This window comes from Ceratotherium simum, chromosome 1 (genome assembly GCF_057802395.1).
Source record: "Ceratotherium simum simum isolate JZ-2026a chromosome 1, ASM5780239v1, whole genome shotgun sequence".
In the NCBI taxonomy this organism is placed as follows: Eukaryota; Metazoa; Chordata; class Mammalia; order Perissodactyla; family Rhinocerotidae; genus Ceratotherium; species Ceratotherium simum.
The window spans coordinates 39,770,227-39,798,215 of NC_141900.1; the positions used below are offsets into that span (position 1 = coordinate 39,770,227).

The following is a 27,989-nucleotide window of genomic DNA, read 5'->3' on the forward strand; positions in this document are numbered from 1 at the left end:
TCATCATGGCAAGTGCCTTAGAAAAACTTTGTTTCTAGCGTGACAGCCTTAGCATCCTAAAGAATAAGCCAGCCTGGAAGCCATACCTTCCAAGGAGACAGTCAAATACATGAAGATAGGTAACCTCATACCAGCTTTTATGAGAAATGACAAAGCCTTCTTTTTTTCCTAGTCACGACCCTCAGAAGACAGCCACAGGTTGTTGATCTCTCCTACTTTTGTTTGTTTTCCTGTCTATTGTTTTCCTCTTAGCCTCCACAGGAAGTGAGAAGAGAAAAAAACAACCACCACCTCAACAGCAATATTGGCTTTGGGGGCGCTTAGCTCTCCCTGAATCAGTTATGGGCTTCACTCTGTATCCAGTCATTGACGTGAACAAACCTCCTTTCACTGGGTCAAAGAAGCTAGAATGTACAATTTGTGCTGAGCTAATAGACACTCAGAATTTTCAGATGTGACAACACTCCCAAGAATTTTAAGATTTTCCTACGTGCCATTGCTAGAAGAGAATTGAATAAGCAAGAGTCAAAGGAAAGTCGGGATAATTCAGGTTTATATTTACTGAAGAGTCATACATAGAAGGGGGAATGTGAGGGGGTTGACTGTGCCCCTGGGCCCACCGGCTTTGCTAGGCAGTCACGCCTGGAGTTGAGGGGTAACGTTTTAGCGCACATCTGGTTTTCTGGCATGTGAACTGAGCCGCTGAGTGAGAACTGGAGTTCTGATGACACTGAGGTCATCCTGCTCTCCTGTTGTCTGAACAAGACCCGGCAAGGCAGCGATAAGCTCATGTGCTCTCGGGGAACACACGGTTTAGGGAAAGTACTTTTGGGGTCACATACAATTAAATTATTTGAGACCTGACAACTGACGTGACAATTTTCGCCATTTTATTGAAAAGGATTTTTATTGGTAAGTGATATTTTCAAGTATTCCAAGACTGATTTGATATTGTACTCTCAGAAAAGCCTTATGCATCGTGTCTGTTCCCAGTTAATAAGCACTTTCATCCCTTGTGATGTCCAAATTTAGGGTCGACGTTCACATTCAGATGAGATCCCCACAGCCCCTTAGATGTAGCAAGCGGTTGAAATGACGGCCTTACAGCTTCCGTGGCAGGGGTGCAAATCGACCTGTTAGAGCTCACAGTACAGAGCTTTGTGGGACACAGTGCCAATCAGCAGTTTCCCCTTGTACACAGAGGCAGCTGCACTTCCTTGCAACACTGTACCATTTTCTGCATAAACCACTGTGACTTTGGGTTGTTCTGATACAATGTTCTGGATTCGGAGCACCTATCAAAAAATAATATTAGATTAATATTTTTTTAAGAGTCACTCAAGACATAATTTTAAGTATGGGTTCATTTCTCCATAAGAAGCCTTTAGGTAAATCCTATTTTGCTCCAGAATTACTCTCTAAGACACCTATTTCCTCATTGGCAAAATGACAGGTTTGATCAGGTGATTTTTGAGAGACAGAGAGAGAGACATACATAGGCCTATAGAGGCAAGGCAAGAAGTATAAGTGAGTAGCACAGCCTCCCTGTGAGACATTAGGGAGCAGAAGGGACTATGGTAAACAGGGAGGGGGGCTGTTAGTGAAATTATTGCCATGCTGGAATTAGGCCAGTTTTGTGTATTTTCAGATAAGCTAGGAATTTGGATGTTTACACTTCATTCTTGGTTTTTAAATGCTGGCAAAAAAAAGTATTGCCCAATAAAGAACATATCTCTACACCACACTCATCTATTACTCTGAACTTAAGGTCCCAACTCTAAGAGTAAAAAATTTTATACGTTCAGTTTCCTTCATTTAGTTGAGCAGGAATATGATTGTATCATCAGAAACAGTGTAGTAATATGTTAAGGTGACTGTAGTAATCGCCGATATTTGACCATTTTTGCTGATGAAATGGCAATTTTATATGAGTCATCCTACTATAAAGAGCACACTGTAAGGCAGGAGCCCAGGGTCATGTTTAGGATCTTCCCCCTACCATTCGTTTCTCATCTGTAGAATGAGATGAGTGGGACTGAATTAACTCTAAGTTCCCTTTTAAGTCTAACTTCTATTAGTCTTAAGCCTTTAGGATAAAATACAATGACTTGAAGAAAGGGTACCTACGTACAAAAACATCAAATATGGCAGACTAGGAAGGCCAGTGCCTGGATATTAAAGGGTCAGTGGGAGCATTTAAAAAGACCTCTTTAAAACAGCTGGCACCAAAGACAGATGTGTTAGGAAATTGCTGTAGCATTAACAAGTAGGAGTCACTTACTGGGAAATAGTTGCTGGTGCACCTTAGCTTAGTAAAGCCTCCTTCTAATAAAGTAAATCACTCTACTATGGGGCAGTGCATTGGATAATGGGTTGTTATTACTTTTTGCTATTCCTTCCCAGATCCATCATTAGAAAAGAGTATTTTTTCCAGAACAGCAAACCAAGTCTATGCTATAGCAAACGACCCAAGTTCACCAAATGAGCTAACAAGCAAGAACAAATTAGAATCTAACATTTTTCTGTGCTGAACAGTGAACACACCATAGCATACATTTCTTCAATTCTATTAAACATACCATACAGCAATCCTAATAGCTAAAAACTAGCAAAGGCACAAAGGCTTGCCATTAAACATAATCACAACTGTCCTGTAAACCTATAGAGAAATGGTATGAAGGGCCAGAATAATTGGAAATAGACATTTTTTTAAATCCAAGAGACACAGACTTTAAAAAATACTTTTTTTTCTGGTGGAGGTGGGGAATGATACTGACTCTTGAAGCTTTAAAAAAATACATAGCAGGGGCTGGCCCCGTGGTGTAGTGGTTAAGTGCGCGCGCTCCGCTGCTGGGGGCCCAGGTTCGGATCCCAGGCACGCACCAACGCACTGCTTGTGAGGCCATGCTGTGGCAGTGTCCCACATAAAGTGGAGGAAGATAAGCACAGATGTTAGCTCAGGGCTCTCTTCTTCAGTAAAAAGAGGAGGATTGGCATGGATGTTAGCTCAGGGCTGATCTTGCTCACCAAAAAAAAAGAAAAACATAGCAGTAAACTAGGTCAAAATTATGTATTTGATGTAAATAACAAGTATAATTAGTACATACTGAAAACTCAAAGAAAACGCTGATGAATCATAGTAAACATTCAAATGCCTATGGCAAAGTGAGTTTCAAATTCTTGTTTGCAGTGCCAAAATAGTCCACTGAAGAAAGACCATGGACGCAAATAGGGTCTTTGGGTACTGTAACTAACATGGAAGATAAGGTTTTTTAAGCCAAAATAATTCCAGCAAGTGACTTATCTTCCCATTCTGCAGGGATAGTTTAGAGAGGATGGCCATTTGTGCTTTGGACTGGTCCATGGCATTAACATGTGCATATACTGACACACGGAAAGAGGGAGTTGAATAGGAAGGCAGGTAGCAAACAAATGATTAGACCATAGCACTGTGGTCCATTCTATTTTTTAAACTATTACGAATTCCCAAGTTGGAGAAACGCCCTATTGATAAAGATATGGAGCCCAGTCGAGTGCTGGCTATCCTAACCCAGCCCTCCAGGCCCACTCTCCACTCTGCTCAGACTGGTACAGAGGCCAACTTTCAGGGCTCCCTTGCCCTCCAGCTCCCAGTTAGGGTCCATCAAGGAGCAGCAGCAGCGGGGGGATGGGAGCACTGAGAGGGAGGTGGGGTTTTTCCTCCAGGTGGAGTCACTGGTGGCTGGCTGTATCCCTCAAGCAGACGCCAGGTTCCTCTCAGAGGACCCTCTCCACACAGAGCTCTCTTCTTGTCTGGCTTCTGGAGCCATTTCCTGTCCCCCTTGCCATCCCTGGGGTACTGCATTATCCCCTCTTGGTTTCTTTCCGCTCTGCCCACACCTTTGTATATAGGGCCCTTATTAAATCCCCTCAAACTACCCAGTTTACCACCTGTGTCCTGCCTACACTCTGACTACAAGGCCTCCCAAATCAAATTCCTTTTGATATCTGATCATTCGGATCATCTGTCCATCTCCCCCCTTTCAATTGCACATATAATTGAGATTTATGTTTTCAACTGAAAAACAGCTGGGAATAAGGTAACTGATCTGATTCATTTTTCAAACCAACCGCTGATGCAGGAGGATTCGCCGAGTCATAGAAGAAGATTTTCATGCCATTGGGATGGCATCCAATCCAAAGGTCCCCTGTCACAGGGTCCACAGATATGTTATCCACGAGTGTGTTCAAGTCCAGGGACTTCCAGATTAAAACCAAGGAGAGAAGGAAGGGCAGAAAGTGAAAAAATTTGAGAGGTGATGGAGCAACATCAGTGCAAACGACCGTCTTGGCCTTGGTCACCACAATTCTGTCCCATTTCAATAGCACTCAGGGAATTCCTCTAGCTTTCCATCTATGCTAGTATTTTTATCAGTTTCTAGGACAGATGATGGAGGGGAAGGTATAGAAAGCCAGAAAGACTGTAAAAAGTTAGATGAAATTAATTGGACTAACATCTGTGCATGAACCTAAAACTGAAGGAAAAACAAGTTTTGAGTGCAGCATAAAACAGTTCCTTCTAAAATGGCATGTGCAGATGATATTTTTATAGGCATTCAGAAAACAACCAGGACGTGTAGATTCACTTGTGATGAGAGCATCGATGAAACGTAGGCTCTTCTCTAGTGGCTAATCATAGGCTGTGCAGCCAAAGGAGAAATGATCACCTGGGGTCTGATTTTTGCCTTGAAGTTGAGGAACAGTTTCTTCTTTGGTTTCCTGAGGTTATTCAGCTCCCTGTTCTTCTGCTGCGTATTTTCTAAACATAAGTTGCAAGCATGAGATGACTGCACAGATTGCTGTCGAGGCTTTGTTCCAGGATCATAAATAATACCAATGATTCTTAATTCCACCATTCATCACCTTGGCTGCCTTCTCTCGGGGAGAAATCGCATCTATTTGTTTACCACTAACTCTCAGTTGGAGAAACAATATCTACCATGTACCTCAAACAGAGGCCAGCATACCCAGCATCCAGAGGCCCTGTAATAACTGGGGGTGGCTCGTTGCAAAGGCCAGAGCATGCACAGGCAGCTGCAGTGCGCCAACGCTGCCCTGTGCGTCCTACTCAAAATGAGAGCTATCCCCACGTGTCTGTGAAGGGACTAGAGGGCTCGAGCATTGTGGCAGAGCTTCCTTTTTGCCGTCATGCAGAGCCATCACTCATTCTTACCCTGGACACAGGCAAGGTTGGCCAAAGGAGGCAGCTGAGCAAACATCCTCTGGCCAAAATCAGCTCCAGGCCTTCTCCATCCCCACAGCCCCATCTATCGCAGTGTCTGACATCCTTGGCTCATACATTAACTTCTCGAGATGAGGAAAACGTTTGTCTCAGGGCTCTGCTATTATCTTTGCAAGAGGTGATAGCCAATTGGTGAATTCCAAAGCAAACAAAAGCCTGCAGAGATGAGAGTCGGGGGTGAGAGTGGGAGAAGGACAGAGAAGCCTGGTATCTCATTCGTTCCACACACAAATACTGAGCTCCTACCAAGTGCTCTGCAAGAAGCTGGCACCTGCAGAGTGCGGGGTCAGCTGCAGACCTGGCTCCTGCCAAGGAAGAGCTGGAGTCCAGCAGGGAGCCCATGCTGGACGGGCATTTCCCTCTTGCCTTGCAAACCCATAATTCCTAGCAATACTGACTCACCACAACGCACATGCGGACCACATCTCATGCTTCCACAAGCCAAGGGGAAAACTTGACATTCCTTGGTTAAGGAACCGTAATCAATTATTCTCTGAGAAAAATTGTATCCTCTGTTAACAAATATCCGAAGTTTTAGAGAATTGGAACTCATTCAAGTGAGACTGAAATATTTTTTTTTTCCGGAGGAAAGGATTATTTTTATTGTGATAAAATACGCATAACATGAAATTTGTTATTTTAACCATTTTTAAGTGTACAATTCAGTGGCAGCAAGTACATTCACAATGTTGTGTGACCATCACCACTATCCATTTCTGGAAACTTCCATCATCCCAGACAGAAGCTCTGTACCCAATAGCTCCCCATTCCTCCCTCCCCCAACCGCTGGTAACCTCTATTTCACTGTCTAGGAATTTGCCTATTCTAGGTACCTCATCTAAGTGGAATTATACAATATTTGTCCTTTCGTGTCTAGCTTATTTCACATAGCATAATGTCCTCAACGTTCCTTCTCTTTGTAACATGTATTAGTATTTCATTCCATTTTAAGGCTGAATAGTATTCCGTTGTATGTATATACTACACTTTGACAGGACATAAACCCATCCGCATCTCATCGCAAGTTCTAAGATCAGTCGCAGCTAGTTTATCAAATTTCTTGGCACTCCGTGTATTAATTAACTGGACTTAATAACATGATCCTTCAAAAGAAAGAATAACATTACAGTCGCGGCTGTAGTCTCCACTGACCTGCTATGTCACGAGATGGGCATGATTTGTTGCCCAAATGGGAGCCAAACCTGAAACAAGCCCTGCCCTCAATCTTGCCTTGGCCGGAGCAGCGCATTTATCATTTTGTGTTGAATGTATATTGGATTGGGTTCTATTCTTATAAAGGTCTTTAACTTTCAATTTACAGAAGTCCCTATTGTTACCACCACGGTTTGTTTTTATTTCCTCAGCCAGTATGAGTGTGTGAAAATCCATTTTACTTCAGGTAGTACCAAACTAGCCCTGCCAATGATTTTTAACGTCAAACATGATGTTACATTTGATGTTGCTTCAAGCTAATTTTCTCTGAGTGAAGCTCCCGTGACAGGCCCTTGGATGTGCTGACGGGCACAGTCACACAGTGCCTGGTGATAGTGCTTCACGCTGTGGGCGGTAATGGCAGAAACGCAATGTCTTGCTGTTTGTCAGGGGCAGAGGGGGGGCTACTTTCATAATGCTCCACTTTGCTCTTACTTTCTCTTTCCTCGACTTTGTGTTTTTACCTCTTTTGACCCAAACTTTCAGACCGGATCAGAATTGGTGGGGGTAGAAGATGCAACCCTGCAGCATACCTGGCCCCATCATATTAATTTAACAAGTAATTGCTGAGTGCCTACTAGGTGTTAGGAACTCTTCCAGGAACAAATGGAATAAAATCTGTCCTTGTGGGGCCCACAGTCTAGTGGGAGAGGCAGAGAATAGAGAGGATAAATAAAATGTATAGTATGTTAGTAATGAATGCTGAAGGGAAAATAAAGCAATAAAGGAGATAGGAAATGTGTGTGTGTGTGCGTGTGTGTGTGTGTGGAGGGGGCAGAGTTGCAAGTTAGACTAGGTAGCCAGGGTAGGCTTCCTTGAGGTGACACTAGTAAAATCTGGAAGCATATGAAGGAGGGAGCCATGGAGATGTGGAGAAAGAGGAGATGTGAAGGAAGATGACCCAGCAGAGGGAACAAGTGCCCCACCCTGAGGCAGGGCCAGGCCTGGGCAGCTCCAGGAACACACACACACACAAAAGAGGCTCAGCTGGGGGCAAGGGTTGGAGATAAAGGCACAAAGGGATGGGCTACCGCACACACAGCGGCCATTGTGAGTACTTGGGCTTTATAAATATTGTGGAGAGCACTGTCTTGTTAAATACAAGTTGAGGCTATTTCTTGTCTGTTCCATCAACATGGAGGGAAAAAAGAAAGGGAGGGAGAAAGCTGGGGAGGGGAGGAAGAGAGGGAGGGAGGAGGGAAGGAAGGAAGGAAAGACGGGAGGGAGGGAGGGACCTATGAACACAATGCCAAGCTTACAATTCACTAGAGCAGAAAGAATCCGAGTTTCATAGGTGAGATGTGTGGTCTGCTGCTTCCCACTCTGCAACTGAGCGAAAATGAACAACAAACACATACGATGCTGATGACTCTTAATAAAGGAGTGAAAAATTGGTTCTCACCTCCTCCAATTAGACAATCTTTTTTTCCTCACTTTTAATTTCACAAATCAATTAGAATCTAATTATCATTCTGCAAACTTATAGTGTTAATACGTCTTACCTTCAATGGAGTTAAAGTCCAATTAGTGTGCTTTTCATACACATGAATCTTATGAGCCAGCGATTCAGCTACATAGACATACCTTCAAAGAAGAAAGAGCCACATCAGAGTGCTTGAAGAAATGTGATTCAAAAGGTTACCACGAAGTCGTAATAACTTCCTAGGGAAGAACTTTGCTTAGAGACTGGAAAATGGAACCCATCTCAAAGAACACCAAACTCTGAAAGAACTCAATGAGTTTACAGTGTAGTAAGGAGTTTTAATCTCTGAAAAGTTATTTCTAAATAGCTGGCCCTGATCGATAGGGACAGAACTTAGCCCATACACCAGCCCTTAATATCTGGGAGCAAAAGCATTCCAGTGCTTCTCTTGGTTGTCAGTATAGTGGCAAGCCCCAGGTTCTGCATTTCAGGGGATCCGTGAGTTCTCTCAGGCAGGCTGCAGGAAAGCCCTTTGACAACCAACCCCTTGTTTTAGTCCAGAGAAAATATGAGAGAAGACAAGATGCTTGGCCTGGATCTGAAAGAAGTCTTCCTCGCCTCCAACCCTGAGTGTGGTCTTGACCCTGTGGATTTAGTACTCTGCACACAGAGCAACACCACACTCATCGTGAAGATCCGTGCTCAGTCTATGCACAATGCATCCCAGAACAAAGAGAGAAATGACTGCTTGATTCTCTGCTGTTTTTGAAGATCAGGAGATAACATGAATAATTGAAAGCTGTCCATGTTGCTTTCTGTAAATATGTTACTAACCCTCTGAAATCCTTGGTGCTCTGTGAGTTGTTTGTTTCAGGGCTACTAGCAGATAGTAACGTAAATCAGCCACATCACTAAGCACACTGCTTAAATTGACTTATTTTTCCCCTGTAGTAACACACACTTGATGAAGGAAGTGTGCCTTGATTTACATTTTCATGCAAGCTCTTTATCTTATCACAAACCTGCACTACAGATATATATATATATATATATATGCCTACATACTGTTAATCTCGTTATAAAATCAAAAATCTTCCGTCAAAGCAAAGCTATTTAGTAATAATAAATGTTTATCACAGTATTATTTAGTAATACTAAATATTTATACACCCTCTTGAAATGTACTCTTTTCCCCAAAAAAGAAATTAAATAAATATGCCTTCACAAAATGGAAAATTTTGATTTGATAAATTTTACCCCCTGGAAAATTAAGACATTTTACATTTTTCCTATTTTTCTCTTACTAGGAGAACATGTTAAAATGTATCACATTATTTAGAAAAGGAATATGTTCTAAAGAGATCTTATGAGAATCTGAGGAAATGCATGATGTTTTAAAGAGTTCACATACTTGCTGTCAGGTGAAATGTTGATTCCATTAGCAAAATCAAATTGGTCTGCCACCATTCGAATGTCATTCGGACTATAGTAAACAACATACGACCATGCTAAACCCAAATATAACTCCCAGGATTTCAAGTAGGGGTCAAGAAAATAGCGATCATTTGTGGCATAGAAGTGCTCAGGTCCCACGGCGACAATATCATTCATGCTGCAATACGAACACACATATGTGATATATACAGGTCTATGAGGGTATTGTACATTGGAGAGTTATGCACTGCTGTTCACTAATGTCTAGTCCTAAAATTAAGATGTGAGATGGAGCCTTCACTCTAGCTGTTATGGCACAGAATTAATATGAAGTCAGCCCCATCTATACAATCTACAAAGACAATAATTACTCTAAGAAACCCTAAGAGGTTATTACAGCAATATAATGTAAAAATTCTATTAATTATATCTTAAAAATAGTGCTATGGGGTGTGTGTGTGTGTGTGTGTGTGCCTGCATGTGTGTGTGTAGATATACTAAATTCAGTAGACGTTAAATTAGGCTAGGAATCATTATCAGGGCAAAATTTATTTATGCTCATATTAAACAGTCCAAGTTACCATCAGGCAGTGGAAAAAACGCTGGCAATCTTGAGACTCGCATCTTAGTTAAAGCTCTGCTACTATTAGCTGTGTGATTTAGGGAAAGTCAGCTATTTCATGTCAGGGCCTCAGTTTCCTTATCTGTAAAAGGAGGATGAGACGGACTGGTCTATCTTTCAGCTTAAAGGTCGCTTCCAGTCTTGAAGTTTCATGATTCTAAACTGAGTAAACTGCTCATGGACGAGAATACTCAGAAATAGGATGCTATGGCCTTTTTTCTTTCTGATTTTGATTCTATGTTACTGAAAATCTAAGATATATGAGTCTATTTTTCTACTTTAACAGGTACAACATCGAGCACATAAGTGAGTCATTCTTTGCTGATTGAGGTGACAGAAGTTCCCCTGGGCCATCATCCGGGAGAGAATGATCTCAGCTCTCATGTGAGGGCATAACAGCCAGCACATCAGCTCTGATGCAGCTCTGGGTTCCTGGGTGAGTTGGATAAGCACACAGAGCCTCAGTTTTCTCATCTGTAAAGAGAGATTAAATGATTTTCCCCCAGTCATGCAACTCATTACTGTGAGGCTAAGGTCCGAATCTTAATTTGTGGGGTTGCAGTGGAATGACAACGAAGTGATGTCTGTTGCGTGCTCTGCAGGGAGCTGCCACTCACTAGGCCCGCAGTCAGTGGGAGCCACTATTACCACATGAGAAAAAAGGTCAAGGAATTTAGGATTCGTCTGTACAGGCTCCAGGCATAACTTTGCAAGCTGGTTTTTCTCTCTCTCTCTTTTTTAAAAGTAAATTTTCACACTTAGTATGCTTTACAATCATTTGCCTATTTTTCAAAAAAAAGGAGCAGAAAGAAAGAGTTTAGAGTAATAGCTTTGAAATCTGATGGGCTTCATTTGAATTCTGACGTTGCTTGCTGTTGTCTGTGGGGCCACAGCATGTCACTAAATTGTGAGCCTCAGTTTCCTCTCTATACCTTGAAAGGTTAGGGTGAGAATACACTCCAGGAATGAATGCAAAGACCTTGGCACCATGCCTGGTATCTAGTAAATGACCAAAATGACCATTGTGTTATCATCAATAACAACATGCTTCAATTATAATAGATTTAGTAATTCCAATATTAACGCTATAAACAATCATATAAACAACCATCAAATACAAAGCAGAAAGTATATGTGGCTAGTGTATGCATTGAGAGCAGAATTTTAATTAATTATGGCACTATGGTTATTTTCAGTTTGGTTCTATATTGCCAAAGACCAATATTTTTGCAATTGACCCAGAAAAATATACTCTAACCCTGAGAAATTGGACATATCTGAGATTTCCAAGATTAAATGATGACACAAATAAAATAAGTTTTCACTATTTCATAGTAGCTCAGAGCATCAGCTCCAGGCTCATGCTACCAGGATTAAAATCCCAGCTCAACCATTTACTGGTGGTGTCATCTGGGGCAAGTTAACTACTCCAGGTCTCAAATTTTTTTTAATCCAAAATGGTATAATAATAAAACCTAATTAAGAGGATATTTGTAAAAAGTTAATAGAATAATCTGTTTAAATTGGTTATTGCAGCACCTAACCTACAGTCAAACCTCATTAAGTAGTTGTTATAACTATTATTACCACTAGTCCAGCTTCTCCATTCTACATACTTTTCCCTCATTTAGATCTTGGTATTTGAAACATTCTCCAGACACTCAGTGTTCTCATTCTCTTTCCAAAATATATTTGTGGAATAAATGTGTGAATAAACTCTCCCATCAAAAGCGGCTCTCTAAACAGTCACTCATCCCAAAGATGAAGAAGCAGCCCTGGGCCAGAGTTCCTACTCGGCTACTACTGGGTTGATTGACCTTCACCCAGCAACTCAATTTCTTTCCAGTCTCAGTTCCTCATCTTCAAAACCACCAGGTAGGAAAGGAGAGGAAGGGGCCCTCTGAGCGCACACTACGTACGTGCCAGGCGCTTTGCTAGGTACCTGCATGTAAATAACACAGGGTTCAAAAGAAATCTAGATTTACAAATATTGGGGCGTTTGCATGCTGTACGTAAATTATTCAAATAGACGTTGGAATTCTAGAAAATCATAATGATTAGAGGATAAAAATTGTTGGGAAGATAGTGTCAGATTATTGTCCTAAATCCATCACTAGCCTCATAAACCAAATCCTGAGGAAAGCCAGAAAATTGACTTTGTGTTGGGTTGACAGGGATCAGGGATCCCTGGGTGTTTTCTTTCTTCACATGTGATATCATCAAGAGGCCTAGCATGGAGCTGAGTGTTACTACAGATCTGCTATTTCATAAATTGTGTGCAACCAAACAGCAGTAGAGGCAGGACAGGGAGGTCTTAGAGGCACCAGATTTCAGATGTCCTCTAGGGATGAATTTCTAATTAATAGAAACATCTAAGATTCTATTTTTTATGAAAATAAATAACAAATAAATAAGCTCAAGATGTGGAATTCATCTATGAAACTGGTTTGTGTTTGAAATACTAAGTCTGGTTTTGGAGAAAAGTAGAGTTTTTTCTTGATAAAGCTCAGACAGACATTCTGAAGGCAGGAGCCATAAGCCAGCATCTAGCCAGCGGGGGAAATGAGGGGAGAATAGATGGATCTTCTCTGAGGGACTTGAGTCCTCAGAAGTTTCTGCAGAAGAACATTAGGAGGAGTTTGTGATGGTTAGAAAGGAGCCATTATCCCCCTGACCCACAGGCCAACAGGAACAACTAAAAGTGGATTATCCATCCACTGGTGTTCAAGGAAAATGCAAACATGATCTATCTCAGTACTTAGGCAGAAGTTTGTGTCTGATGGTTTTCAGATGCAAAAGTGATTTTTCTTCTTCTTGAAATTGAAACAACTCAACTGTGGACTTCAAATCTGGATGGTTCACCACCAGCAGGTACACAGTATCATCTGAGAAGAGATTAAAAACAAAAATTGAAACATTAACTGAGCTCTCAGCTGTCAGTCCTGTCTCCAAAAAGCAATTTCAACCCACCTCCAACTAGGACTTAGAGTGTCAGGCAGATGGAATATTTTCATCTCTTTGTAGAGAGAAACATTTGCGATTGCTCCAAAGAAAAATGGCTAACGGAAGAACGAGTGACAGTCTCTAAAACTCCAAACTCCACAGGGGGAAAAACTCCTCAACTTAAGAAGGAGCGGTGCTTGACACTAAAACTTGAAAGAGCTTGTTAAATTTTCTATTGCAAATGGTCTCAGGGAGACGCAGAGTTGAGATAAAAGAGATAAAAGAGGTGGGAAATACCAATGTGAGAAGGTGTGCTCAGCTATAATTTACACAGTGTGAGATCATGAATTCCATAAGATGAACGCCTGAGAGACAGTATAAAGGGAAGCAGCTTCCGTGAGTCAGTGGGACTTGGGGACTTGAAAGAGGCCAGTGTAAGTGGTCAAGAAGGTGTGACGGCAAGTGAAGTTAGATTGTAGTCTTGGCCTTAAGAAGCAGTAAGTCTCTAGAAGACTTTGACTTGACCAAATTGGTGTTTAAAGGAAAACAATGCAAAGTTTAGTAGGTTGAACTGAAGAGATTTGAACAGAGAAGCCAGCTAAGAGGCTCATCATTAAGTCCATTCAACACACAAGTGTTTAATTTATTTGAGTTGGTGTTAAGTGATACAAAGGGAAAATAAAATGGAATAGAGGGATGGAAAGGAATGATGTTTTCTTCATGGGAGACAGAGAAGTTCTCTCTGATGAAACGATATTAAAGCAGAGACCTAAATGAAATAAGAGACCTAACTTGTAACCATCTGAGGAAAGAGCATTCCAGGCTGAGGGAAGAGAGTGTGCAAAGGGCCTGAGGCAGGGAGTTTCCTTGGCACATTCACTTGATAGTGAGGTTGTGGTTGGAGGAGAGTGAGTGCAAGAAAGAGTGGGAGAGCTGAAGCCATCGGGGTAGGGAGCCAAGGCCAGTCTTGTTAGGGCTTAGGATAAGGATCCAGGGTTTACTCACTGGGGCTTTGAGCCAAGGAGTAACATGACCTGAGGCTACAGCAGTAATCTAGACGTGTGGAGAGAAAGGACTGGACCAGGAGGATGGCATTGACAAGAAAAGGCAGGACAGGATATGAGAGGCATTTGACAGGAAGTATCAAAAACCCCTGATGATGGCTAAGGAATGAGGGAGTTGGAAATCAAACATAAGTGAGGATCAAAACCTGGATTCGTGTTTGTGCAGCATATTGTACCTTTAGCAATTTATCCTAAGGAAATATTCACAGAAGATATATGTACAGGAATGTTTATTTTGGCATTGTTTGCAAGGAGCATAAAGGTGGGAACAGACTGAATATCCATCAAGAGATGAACTATATTACGGTACTCCCACACAACTGAATGCTAAGCAGCCATTGCAAAGTAGCTCCAAACGCACTGTCATAGAAAGGAGTCCATGATGTAGTGTTTAACGCAAAAGCAATTTAAAGAAAGGTTTGTGTAGTATTTATGTAATATTACCCCATTTTTATTTTTAAATGTGTACATACACCCAACATTATATTTCTTTGCACTTAGAAATGTCTTCAAAAGAAAATATAATGTTGATACATGGGTGGAGAGAACACTGAAAGGGAATTTATATATATATACACACACACACATATATATATGTATAAAAGAAGGGAAGTCATACGGAATAGAGGTGAAGAAACGAAGATAAAAGGATGGAAAATCGTTTTCTGACATTTTGAGTTTAAAGTGGTTATAGGAGAGGAACCCAAATAGAAGTATCTAATAAGCTGAAGGAATGGAACTCAAGAGCTTATTAAAAAGACAAAAAAAAGAATACTCCACATTTGGGAGTGTTCTCTGAGAAAGCAGGTGCAGTTATAGTTGTGACATAGTTGAAGTTTCTGAAATGGAGAAAATAAAAAGGAAGCAAAAGGTCAGTCCTGTGGGGAACTCCCCTTTGGAGAATGCTCAGGGAATTCGAAATGAGTGACACAGTGATGAGCAGGGGGAGAAACCCTGCAGTAGGATCAGAACGAGGACAGAGAAGTGTACTGGACCATCAGGGAGGAGTGACCGACTGGAAGGAGAAAGTGGTCAAGAACGTAAAATGAGGTGGAGAAAGGAAGGAGGGGAGAGATGGGAAGGAAGGGGGAGGAGAGAAAGGAAGGAAGGAAGGATAGCCAAGGGGAGGAGGGGAGGCAGGCAGGAGAGGAGGAGAGGGAGAGTTGGAAGAGAGGGAGAGTTAGTTAATGAGGACGTTGCTGATGACGTTGAAGGCAGCAATTCTAGCTGTCCACAATGGGGAAAGCCTGGAAGAAGGCCTGAAGGAGGGACGGGCTGATGAGGAGGAGGAGGCCATAGGTACAGACGTGGTTCTCACCCTCGCCTTACATTTTTACCACTTGGAGAACTTTCACCAAGCACTGCCACCCAGGCCTCCCTCAGACTGACTAAGTCAAAAGATTTGGGGCGGGGGCCTGGGCATCAGGCTTTTTGAAACTCCCTAGGTGCTTCTGTGTGCAACTGGGGTTGAGAATTAATGTAGAGACCAAGGAAATGGCTGCAAAAAGAAAGGAAGCAATGGGATGAAGTCAAAAGAGAGTTAATATGTTATTAAAATGTGGAGAGGCAGTTTGAAGACAAAACAGAGGAACCAGTGGACAGGAGGCACTGAAGGGGACGGGGCTGAGAGAAAGCTGACCACGTGACTTTCTGTCAGTGGATCTACAGGTTGCAGATGCCTTACGTTAGAAAAATCTATTTCCGTAAATGCCTGGATCTGTAAAATTATTTAAAATGAAAAAATCCATAATTATTAGGATTGAGTATTATTACTATAGTAATTACAGGGATAATGTGAATGTTGGTATTTTTAAAAATTAGGTGCTTTACAAATCTTAAATATTTTAGCTTTCTCAAGCATTTAAGTGGTTATAATACTATATTTAACTAACATAGGTGGTAAGGTTAAAACCCAGAATAAGAATATTATTTATGATTATAGTTTATTTGGATGAAAAAAAAATTCCTTTGTTAACATTTTTCCTGTTATTTTTTTAAATTTTGGTTTTGTTTTTAATAAACATTAAATATTGTTACCTTCATCTGTGAATGTGCTAATCCCGTGAGGGTTAAATGAAGACAAATCAAATTTACTTCCAATGATCCTCAATTCCAATACCGTTGGATCTTCTTCGTTCAGGTCCATCAGAAGTATCTTGCCAGGCTTATCAGGTTCAAAGCTCTTTAGTCCAGGATATTTTAATCCCTTATAAATAACAGAGGAGAAGAAGCCGGCACATTACAGATACTTCAAATGCTGATGGAGGTGGTGGATGGCACAGAGGCTCACACTGCCTGCTTCGGGCCACGGGAAGCCTCTTAGCTGGCTTGTGTAATAGGCCCATGGAGGGCTCTGGAAGCCACAGGCTCCACCAGCTGACCCCATACAATGCACAAGCACAGTCTCTTCCATCCCCAGTAGCAAAGCCACATGTGTTTCTTACCACAGCTACCAATGCACGAGAAAGATCGAAAACGGAAGAGCAGACCAAAGGGGCATTGACCAATGGGCGTTAATAATACAAGCAAGGAATATGGAGAGAACATTGATTATAGTTTTCAAACTGTCCCCTGGTGGGTTCCTTGGAGGCATCTCAGGGACAGAGGTTAAGAGGAAGTCTAGTGAGCCCAGGGAACAACTCCTTTCTCAGCCTTCAATGAGAAGAACACAGCTGTTATTTATTTTAGATATTGGGTCCCAGATAAGATTTTGCTTGAAATATGTATAATGTTGCTTTAAAAAAAGATTTGCAAGATGCTACTGTAGAGGATGACTAGTCCCCCATTCTCATAAGAGAAGACAGGACTAAATAAATTACAATAGGCAGCTAAGGGTTTTCAGTGGCTGGATGACTTCTGTACTATATCCTATCAACTCTGTCATCCTAGACTAGATAGTTGACCTCTTTTGTTTTGAGCTATGTCACCACCACGGTGATTTGTATACAGCAGAGATTCAGCAAACATGGTGGCTTCTCTCTTCAAAGACTGGAAATTGTGGAATGACTTATCAACAATGTTAAATTAAAGGGCTTATTCTGAAAAGTGTAAAAAAAAAGGTAAAAATTGAAATGACATAAGAGGGAATATATATAAACACACACTCAACTCAGCAAATATTTGAGTACATCACTTAAGTGCTTCAAGGGATAGACAGTTGAATGGAAAGCCATTCTTAAACTCACTGGGCTCACAAATTGCTACAATGGAAGATAAAGTAATATAAGAGTTCAGTGTACCCACAGGAATACACATACACATGGAACACACAGGATCGTAACTAGATCACCAGTGAAAAGGCACACACAGTTTGTTTTTTAAACTATATGACTGCTCATTTTATTTGAAGGTGGGCATCAGTATACAGGAGGCTTAAACAAAAGACTTAAGCTGCCAGTCCTAGAAAATGGTCTCGAGCACAGTAAATAAAAGAAAACACTTACGGAGCTAATGAAAGCCAGTCCGTTAGGAAGGATCTCCAAGTCTTCAGAGCCAGCCTCTGCCGGAAAAGAGGATACACAGCACAGATTGTTTCAGGCTCTCCTGGAAGCTAGTGATTCACTTCTATATCACTCCTAACTTGAAAATGCGGCTGCATATTTAGCTCTTTTTTGATAGGTTCAGAATAATTCATTCTTTCATTTATTTATTCAAACTGACTAATGTGATTATATATAAATTAAAAGACATTAATATAAGTAAGTGTAATAAAATTTACACTTAATATATTTGTTTTAAATTGGTGGATGAGAACTTTTTCCTCAGAGGCTGAAATCTCTCACATAAAGTTCATGGAAGTTCACAAAATGCACTAAAGGTATGACAATTTGAAAAGAGTTTGCTGTTTTTTTGAAAGACAGAGTTAACTACCAATATATATTGATACTTAATAGTTCCAAATCAAATAAATTCTTTGAAAACCATGTTGGAAATATAAGCACATTCCAAATGCTTCAGTTAAAATAGGGATACATTTCATATGCAGAATATGCATTTACTATTAATTATAAACGTCAGTTAAAATATCACCAAGTTAGTTATACTTTAAGCACATGTAAATTTTAAAAATTTCAACCAATCTAGAGACAAATGAGATTTTTGATTTTGTATTGCTACTCTCATCAGAGATGTTTGTTTTTCAAATATCCAGTGATATTTAAAATCTATATCATATTTGTTTTCTAGAAAAAAATTGCACTATTAAACTATCTGGCCAAGCTTACTGATGCTAACTGAATAAGTCATCAAGTCTAGCCTTTCCAACCTTAGTCAACTGAGATAAATAATTCTTAAAAACAACCACCAAAACACAACAAAGGCGTGGACCTCAAACAAGTTGTCCTCAAATAACAAAGCTGGTTGGTTGAAACCAGATGGGGCCTGGTGTCTCCCTGTTGGTTGCCTACCAGGGCTATTCTCCCTCCCCCTTTTATCTTTGCTGACAGAGCCTGCCTCCCACAATGGAGGATCAAGGATTACTTTCCCAGCTTCCTTTGCAGCTAGGTCTCCAGACTGCTGTCTGGTTCTGACTAATGAGATCTAAGGGGAAATCTGCTGAGAGCGTCTGGGAAAATTTTCCTCCCTGATATTAAAAGAGAGATGCATGAGGAGAAGCCTTGTGGTAACTGCAAAGGTGTGTGAGGGCTGTTAAAAAATTTACCCTCTTCTCACTGCTTTTTCTCCCTCTTCTGTCCCTCATCTGCCATCTCCTAGGGTCACATGACTGTAAAATCAAATATTGTTCTGACTATTGGTATTGCTAAACTGATCAAATGAAAACAAACAATCAAAAAATTGTTAATGCCTTGGCAATAACTTGGTGAAGTCAAAAGTCAAGTACCTTGGTATTTATAATTAACCACTGACTTAATACTCTCCAGGTTCACAGTGTTATTTTTGAACAAAATTAAACAGGTGTAGTAATCAAACAAACAGCAAGACAATACTGCAAGTTCAAGTGAGATACTTCCTCCTCTCTCGTACTCACCTATTCCTTTAACTAAATTACAGTTAGGAAGTTCTACTGGGTCTACTTCCCGGAAAGCGTTAAGTCGTGTTCTGGGGGAGAAAAAAAGAATAAGACTACTCAGAAATTATAATTAAGTTGCAAAGGGAAGCAGCCAATAACGTTCTCCTTAACCGTACTTTGCCTGGGTTTCAACCCCAGGGTTGATGGTGCCTGGAACCTGGCAGCTCTACCAGGCAAGGCCAGAGCAAGACACCCGGGCCTCTGGGCACAACAGTTACTATTTATTCAGCAGAGATGGAGAGATACACAAATAGGATATACAGTGTCCTCTCCAGAGCTCTGTGCACTTTGGTAGGAACAGGAACTGTTTCATCAGCCGGGTAAGGGTCCTGTGTGGAAATTGGGGTTAAAGAGCAACAAGGTTCCAATTTATTCCATTGATGTTTTAGGCCTGCCAACAGATGGGCCTCCTGCCCATCTGCCCAGTGTGGGTCCAAACCCTGGACTGGGCATCTGCTTTCTGGTATGTGACTTGAAAAATGCAGGTGTGCTCACAGGATTTATAACTTCAGAAAATCATACCCAAGGCCAGCATATAAAAGGCATTTCACACACACAAAAGCAACTTATTAAATCTGAGTGCATCAACATTGTGGGGACATTTGAGTGAAGGACAAAGGAAAAAAGCACAGATGTGAGAGGGAAGTAACAGCAGGATGCCTGGGCAGAGAAAACCTATTGATGAGGCATTTGAAAGAAATGGACCACAACGTCAGCACAGCCAAGAGATTTAAACAATAAACATTTTCTGGAGAACTAGTGATACAATATACTCATAGTGAGTAGTGACAATTTTCCAAGAATCCTTAGAAAACTTATTTAATGGCTAAAGATAGAAAGGCTGAGAAATCCTTAACTTGCCTCACTGATAATTTAGTCTCACAGAAGGAGGAGGATGGGCTAGAGGAGAATGGGCAATCTGGATAAAATTCTTACCAACATGCTACTAAATGATAGGAATTTGGGGGTGATTGATCTTTCATCCATTCATTCAGAAGAAAAATGTAGCATGTTCCTCCTCCCATGCCATTGGCCATCAATTCCAACTTCTAAGAGGGTCTGACCTATAAGGCTGGGAGTGGAGTCCAGTGATGGGCTGTGTTAAAGCTCCACAGTTCATCCCGATGCACAACCAGAGCAGACAACCTCCGGACTGGCTGCTAGACACCCAGAGATGAGGAAGGCCTGGCCTGCAAGGAGATGGTGGTTCCCAGAATCATGGACATGAACTTAGAAAGCAGACTTCAAAGAAAAGTTGAGATCTGCCCCACGACCTGAGAAACTAAAAGGTATTTCAATAATGGAAATCTGACGTTATAATCACAATAGTTCACAATAAAGAAATAAAGGTAAAGTGACGCAGCAGTGGCTTGCGAACTTTTCAGACTGAGACCCACATTAGGAAACGCATTTTACGTAGTAGAAACACACACCACACACCCACACCACACACATCTGAAACAAGGTTCACAAAAGAATTGTCACCCTGGTACGTGTGACACATTCTTAACTTTTTTATTCAATTCGACCTCATTTATTGGAAAATGCTGGTCACGATCTTCCACATGGGTTTTGTGACCCGCCATTTTGAATAACTCTGGTCTAGAGAAAGCTCAGTGAATGTTCGCTGAGCCCCCCAGGGAACTCAAAGGACCGTACAAGATGTTAAATTCCACAGAGTGAAGATATACCCAGGGACAGCACAAAGAGTGGCATGGAAGAAGAGACTCAAGGATGTGAAATCGCTGAATGGGCCAAGACTTGAGGAAAAGGCCAAGGATAGCCAAGTTAGCCTTTCTTAGAGCCAAAACCACATGGAAAGAACAATGCTGCCTGGCTTGAAAGCTTCCTTAAACGTGATGGGTTCACAGACGGCAGAGAAAAGCAGAACTCATCAGCCCCTATTCTAATTCAGGCTTCTCTCTCATGGATGATGATCTCTAACCTGGAAAAGGTAGAATAACTACAGGTAAAAGGAGGCCAGGGTAGGGAAGGAGCACTCAGTTGCTTTGAGTTCAAATTAGTGGCCAAAGCAAGACATATCTCAAGAGGATAGTCATTGCCCCTATAGTTCTGGTCCCCTGTATACCCTTGTTTACTCCTCAAACACCTCCCTGAGGTATTCTTTTTCCTGTTTTACAGATGACTAGCATTAAACTGCTTCCCAGGGCCACGAAGTTATGAAGAGGCTGAGCTGGGATTGGAACTCAGGAATGAATGCAAAGCTCCCACTCAGTCCTCTACCCTAGCAAAATTGACAGACAGCACAGCTTAAAAGCTGGAGGGAGCACCAAAAGACAATTCGACCTGTGTCACTTAATCCAGCTCATATGTTTTTATCTTATTCTCAATTATCTGGAAATATCTTGTCAAGGGCTTGATTAAGTCCAAATGTTCCAGGCCTAAGGATAAGGACCACATGTCTGAGATGTGTCCTTGATTCATAAGCCTCTACCCTCTGGCCAGAAATCACATTCTCCCTGCTGTGAATTATTCTTTGCAAATATATGCTGGCTCCTTACAAAAGAAAGCGAGCTCTTTAGCTGTGCATTAAGAAATCCATCTGGAACTTTCCATGGGGCCATACTCACTCTCATCAGTCTACTTTCTGCCATTGCACACTCCTCACTCATTCGCTAATCCTTATTGGGTCTACTATGTGCCACGTCCTGTGCTGAGGGCTCTCACACATACCTTCTCATTTAATCTCCTTAGTCACCTTTGAGGCAAGGATAAATACTTCACCTGTTTTATAGGTAAGAAAACTGAGGCATGGAGAAGCTAAGTAGTTTGGCTGTGGTCGCTTACTTAAAAGGGTATAGCTGGGATTTGAAATTAGGTGTCTTGATACCAAGGACCCTTTTCTCTATATCCCTTTCCCACCTCTTTTCATTTTCTCATGCTTTTCCCTCTGCCTAGAACGCCCTTTACCTCCTAACCCATCGGGAAGACTCCTACTCTTGACGTGCTGCAGCTCCTCCTGATCTTCTGTGACAGGATTAATAACTCCTTCCTTTACCCTCATGAACTTTCACATGTTCATTTACCAAGTCTCTTACCATGTTGTTTTACGGTTACCAGTTTTCGATTTGGTGCTCACAGTCAACTCTGAAATCGGTGAGTGAATATTGTGTGCTATTTATCCCTGTGACTTCCAGCATGAAAACAGCGCTTGCAGAGAGAAGGTGTTTGGTAGACGTCGGCTGAATTGTTTCATGAAATTACTAGGCTGGTGCATCAAATCGAGAAGATGGTATTGGTTGCATTGATAGGGGAGATGAGAGCTCTGCTCCCATCCTCCATCTCCATAACCACCATCCTTTCAGCCCTGCATTGCTCCTATTTGTCCTGCGGCTCTTCTAGCGCTCTCTGCATTCTAAGACCAGAGGTCCATCCCATTCCCACTTTCCTTTTCCCTTCTCAGTCATCCGGTTACAGCCGGAAGCTTGAGGACTGAGGCTCCCTCTCCACTCGCTGGATTCAGGTGTTGAAAGTAAAACAGTAAATTCTTACTCACAAACCAGAATCCAAGGTCTTCCCACTGCAGCAGCCCATGGCAAAGTGTCTCCTGCAGACGCCCTGTCTACACAGGGAAGCCACAGGCAGTGCCAACAAAGGGACTCACAGAGACTGACAGCGTGTTCAGCTATGATCATAGTGCGCTTTGCCTTCTCAGGAAAATCAGAATCAGGCTTGGGGCCCAGAAACCATTTGCCCTTGACAACTTTGTTTCTGTATATGAGCTTCCCCTGCAGCCCAAGGCCAGGACCTAACATTTTCAGGTTGAAATCTAAGTTTTGGTGGAAGTCAATGGTATAGAATAGCCCGTCTCAAACTGTATCCCAGAGAGTTATACAGGATGTTCATAGATGGTATCAAAAACGGAGTGGAGGCTATGGGCAAATAAGTCTGTGAAATGATGACTAAATAAAGCAAAATGCTTTCTTTTACTGAAGGACTTCTCAAAGTTTTCAGTATGACAGAGAGCACTATCAACCTCTAGAAGCTTATAACAGACGTTTCCCAAATTTATTTGTCCAAGGAACCCATTTTTTTTGTGGAGCAAGTCTTGAGACTCATGTTTCAAGGAACTTGGGGAAATATTAATGTTTAATGAAATAAGCTAAGACCTTGTGATAAAAGAGAAACTTTGTAGGGTGGGGGTGGTGAGGCGATACTTTTACATGTAAACATATACAAGATGCCCCCAGTCTCCATTCTTAGGCAAATTAAGGAAGGTAAATTGGAAAGATAGAGTCTCACTCCTTCCTGGCAGATGTTACCCTTTGGAAGACATTTCATGTGGGGCAACTGGGAGAGTGTGGGCAGAACAAACCCAGGTGTGGATGGAAATGGAGAATTGAAAGGAGAGAGCCTAGAGGGGCTTGTTAGATGATCATGTCATCTCTTTTCTTTTCATCCCAGGGTAGTATCACAATCCACACATATGCTGTGGCAAAATTATGTGCACTCCTTTGGCAGCGAATAATACCATGATTAATGAAAACTCACAAATTGTAATTTTTACATTATTTAAAACCCCAAATTGTAACAACATTTTTAAAAAAGCTTATAAAAAACCTATTCTTAACATAAGCTTCTAATCAGTTCACAGGGTCACATAATTTTTTTAAAAAATCCAAAATGTTCAATTTGATTTTTAGTAATGTTTTACTTCAAAGTAAATAATAAGATACTATTGACTAAAACTTAGGAATTATAATGATCTCTAGACTTTGAACCCCTGTAAAAGTTACCACGAAACTACTGATGCATTCTTTAAAACTGTTTCCCCCTTGTATAGTATCTAACGGGGTTTATCAAATACTTTAAGGGAAGCAGGGCACTAACATTTATCAAACAGTTCCTATGTCCCAGGCAAGGTGTTAGTTGCTGCGTATATGAGTGTATTTTACCGTCTCAGGTTTACTGAAGCAGCGAACGTTAGAGATTAAAGGGATTTGCCCAAGACCCGGCAACGGAAGAGGCAGAGCCAGAACCCAGGACACCAAATGCCAGCACCTGGGTTCTCTCCCCATCCTCTCTGGCCGGCCCCCAGTGGAACGCGCATTCGCTCCCACCTGCTCCGCTCCACACGCCAGTTTTCTGTCTCTCTCCGTGTGGCCTCAAATTGAGAATCTCCAAGCCAAGAAGTTTTGTGCCATGGTTAGGCAGCCGGGGGTGACGCGGGGGAGAGGGAGGCTCCTTTCCCTAATTCACACAACATCAGGGGAACCCCCAGTCTGGATACCTGTTCTGAAGCGAGGTTGAGAAGTGAATCTGTAGTCAAGGCATACGGCTCGTCATGAAAAATTAATTTGTGTCTGCAACAACTTGGCCACTCACTGGTCAGTGGTATGCAACCACTGACAGTTGTCTCCTTGTCCCATCTCTCAGACCGTGAGCAAGGATATGCTTTCAAGTGGCACACGCAAGTTGGACAAACATTTACGAACCCCTGCAAGATGTGCTTCCAGCACTTGCCTGTGGACTTGCTAAGAGCCTGGACCTCACTGTCGGGGGTGCCCCCGGGCCTGGCGGAGGTGAGGACGACAGGGCTGCAGCCCTCACCACAATCCGACTTACTGGTAAGAAGACCTGTGGTCCCTGAAGAGCGCCAGTCCAAGCCCCAAGAGCGTGAGCACTAACAGCTTCGCCATGGCCTGGGACAGACGGAAGGGTGGATGGACGGACGCACCGACGGCCCGGAGACCCTGCCTGCCTGCCGCCGGAGCCGCGTTCCTGCGCCCGGGGTTGGCCCGCCCCGCCCCGCCCCGCCCCCCGGGGCCGCCGCTCACCCCCGGCCCGGCGCCAGGACAGCGCGGGCTCCCGGGCAGCGCCCAAGGCTGGGGCTGCGTGCTCCCCGAGGCTTTAAGGATAGGAGGCCGAGAACAGCTGCCGAGACCGGGCAAGAAGGAGCAAGCAAGCAAGTTGGAGGAAGTGGAGAGCCGTGTGAATGGAGAGCCCAGCTTTGATGAGCGCTCGCTTTGTGCCAAGAGTCCTAAACCTTGTGGCTCAGAGAGGGTCAGTAACTTGATCACCGTGACTCAGCCAGAAGAGGCAGGGAGGGAAGGGAGGGCTGTGCTTGGAACTCCTCAAGTCAAACTTCATTCTCACCAAGCTCCACTGTGTGTCACCTTCAAGCGTCTGGATTTCAAGCATCTCCTTCTCTGAGCGCCACTCCTGACCTCACAGCTCATCAGTGCAGTACATCACTCGGGGGTTCACTCAATTCAGGCACTCGCTGACGTGTTTTCAGTACCAGCTATGCGCCAGAACTCAGTAAAATGTATCACTACTGCATACATCCTGCTGTGGATAATGCACATATGCATACGGGGGCACACATTTTCTTTGGAGAAGAAGCAGCAGGGAAGGGAGATAGGCAGTACTGAGGTGCCACTAAAGGAAAGGGAGTCAGGGAAGGCCTCACTGATAAGGGGACTTCCGAGCAAAACTGAAACCAGATGCCTCTGTACACCCACCTCTCCCTTCTCTCCTGATGCGGTGGATGAAGTATTTCCTGCTTCACTAAAGGCCAGCCCCTCCCTTTGCTCTGGATCCCTTTCCTTTTCACGGATTTTGGTCCCAGTTACACCTTGTTTCTCCTACAAACATGCATCATTCTCTCTTTTCTGAAATATTGCCATCGGATACCAACATGCTTTAGGGTCTCTCATAGTTTTCTTGGGAAAATGCTCTTTAATCCCACATTCTAACAACTGCCTTCTTTCTTGGCTCCTCCTGTAAAATAAATAAAATCTCTTCAAAGGACTTGTCAACAGTTGCTGCTTCCATTTTATCACCTCTTGTAACGGATTAGTAATGGCCACAAATTCTTTGACACTCCTCCCATTGAGCAGTGGGGCACAGGACCCCTCCCTTCAAGTTGGCACTGACTCTGTGAATGCCTTAATTCATAAAATACAGTCATGCTATTCAAAGTTGCAGGCACAGACTTAGAGACCAGCAACTTCCACCTCTTATCACTTGGAACACTTGCTCTTAAACCTTGAGCTTCTGCATAATAAATCTGACCACCCCACTGGAGCATCCACGAGAAAGGCCCTGACAACATGGAGACGGGAAGTGGCCAGCTAAGGCCAGCCTTCTAGCCACCTCCACCCAGGCAGCAGACATATGAGAGCAACCCTCTTGGACACTCCAGACTAGTCCAGCCACCAAGTGAATACCGCTGAGGCACCCCAGTTGGACACAATGTGGAGCAAAAGAATCCACCTGCTGAGCCTTTCCCAAATTTCTTACTCCCTGTTTATGAGCATAAGAAAATGATTGTTTGGCTCAGCACCTCACTTTAGGGAATATCTCCAATCTCCCATTCTCTACTTAACCTGTTCTAATACAGCTTGTGTTCCTTTTACTCAACTGTGGCATTTGCTGTTATTAAACCATCCATAACATCCATGTTATCAGATCCAGCTATTATTTCTCCGTCGTAATCATACGGAACTTGTAACCACATTGGGCTTAGATCACCACTCCCTTCTTTTCAAATACTTTCCTCTCTTGGGATCTGTGATCCCACCCTCTCCCAGTTTTTCTCCTACCTTCTTGGACTTCTTTGCAGGGTCCTCCTGTCACTGACCTCTAAATGACAAAGCCCTGGGACTAGTTCTGAGATATCTCCTCTTTCTACATTCTCCCTCAAGGAGATCCCATCAATTCCAGTGGATTTAAATACCACCAGTATGCTGGTGTTTCCACTGTACACACCTAGCTCAAGCTTCTTACTGTGTCTCTGAAAAATCATCCTTGATCTCTCTAGCTAAAGTAGCACACCCACCTCCAGCAACCTTTTGACCTTATCCCATTTTTTTCATTACCCATTGTTTCTGAAATCATCTTGTTAATTTATTTATACATTTGTGGTCTGTTGCTGCCTAATGAAATGTAAGCTCCTTGAGGTCAGGGGTTTTTTCTTTTTCCCCACTATGATTCCAGGGCATAGAAAACAGCCTGGCAAAGAGTGGTCCCTTATAGAACATTTAAGGACTGGTTGGCTGGTGAGCACTCATTTTGTGCTCACTGACTGGCTGGCTAGTTGACACTCCCTTTGGGATGTCTAATAGTCTCTTCAAAATGTGTCCAAAGCAGAACTCTTGATTTCCCCACCATAACATGTTATGCCCTCCAAGCTCTCCACACTTCAGTAAATGGCACCACTACCAGCCAGTTGCTCAAACTCGAAACTTAGACATCTTTGTTCATCCATCCATTTCTCTCACACTTCCTTGTCCCACAGGCTCTACTTCAGTATTAATTGTCTACTGCTGTACAAAAAATTACATCAAAACCTAGCAGTTAAAAACAGCATGCATTTATTATCTCATAATTTCTGTGCGTCAGGAATCTAGGTGTGGCATAGGTGGATACCTCTGGCTCGAGGTCTCTGATGAGCTGGCAGCTGAGCCATCAGCCAGAGTTGTTGTGATGGTTAATTTTATATGTCAACTTGATTGGACTAAGGGATGCTCAGATAGCGGGGAAAACATCATTTCTGGGTGTGTGTGTGAAAGTGTTTCCAGAAGAGATTAGCATTTGAATCAGTAGACTCAGTAAAGAAGCTCAACCTTCATCAGTGTGGGCAGGTGTTACCCAATTCATTGAGGGCCTGAATGGAACAAAAAGGTGGAGGGAGGATGAATTATTGCTCTCTTTACTGGGGTGGGACATCCATCTTCTCCTGCCCTTGGATATCAAAGCTTCTGGTTCTCGGACCTTCCAACTCTGAGAATTATGCCAGTGCCCCCCTCATTTCTCGGGTCTTCAGACTGGACTGAATTATACCACCAGCTTTCCTGGGTCTCCAGCTTGCAGAGAGCATATTATGGCATATCTCAGCCTCCATAATCATGTGACTCAATTCCCATAATAAATCTTATATCTCTCTATCTCTATTGCTATTGCTACCATCTATCTATCTATCTATCTATCTATCTATCTATCCATCCATCCATCCA

The 27,989-nt window shown here is 42.5% G+C and overlaps 2 protein-coding genes across 3 annotated transcripts; one reads left to right on the top strand and one right to left on the bottom strand.

The window, feature by feature from the left end:
- Window positions 1-583: 583 nt before the first annotated feature.
- Window positions 584-24,741, bottom strand: LOC147918182 (serum paraoxonase/arylesterase 1-like). 2 transcript variants are annotated; one of them, XM_087422315.1, is made up of 9 exons: window positions 24,595-24,741; window positions 18,967-19,037; window positions 17,423-17,478; window positions 16,017-16,185; window positions 12,731-12,857; window positions 9,328-9,528; window positions 7,996-8,077; window positions 4,111-4,239; window positions 584-1,295 (listed from the first exon to the last, which is right to left on the bottom strand). In XM_087422315.1, exons 1-9 carry the CDS (start codon window positions 24,666-24,668, stop codon window positions 1,137-1,139), a joined length of 1,068 nt encoding a protein of 355 aa, XP_087278441.1. In that variant the 5' UTR covers window positions 24,669-24,741; the 3' UTR covers window positions 584-1,136. The 2 variants fall into 2 exon arrangements, with proteins under 2 accessions (XP_087278441.1, XP_087278418.1); XM_087422292.1 differs by lacking the exon at window positions 4,111-4,239 and having other exon boundaries at window positions 24,595-24,740.
- Window positions 7,740-27,989, top strand: LOC147918183 (uncharacterized). Its single transcript, XM_087422355.1, has 2 exons — window positions 7,740-10,408; window positions 24,406-27,989. The coding sequence occupies exon 2, from the start codon at window positions 24,667-24,669 to the stop codon at window positions 25,180-25,182; it is 516 nt and encodes a 171-aa protein (XP_087278481.1). The 5' UTR covers window positions 7,740-10,408; window positions 24,406-24,666; the 3' UTR covers window positions 25,183-27,989.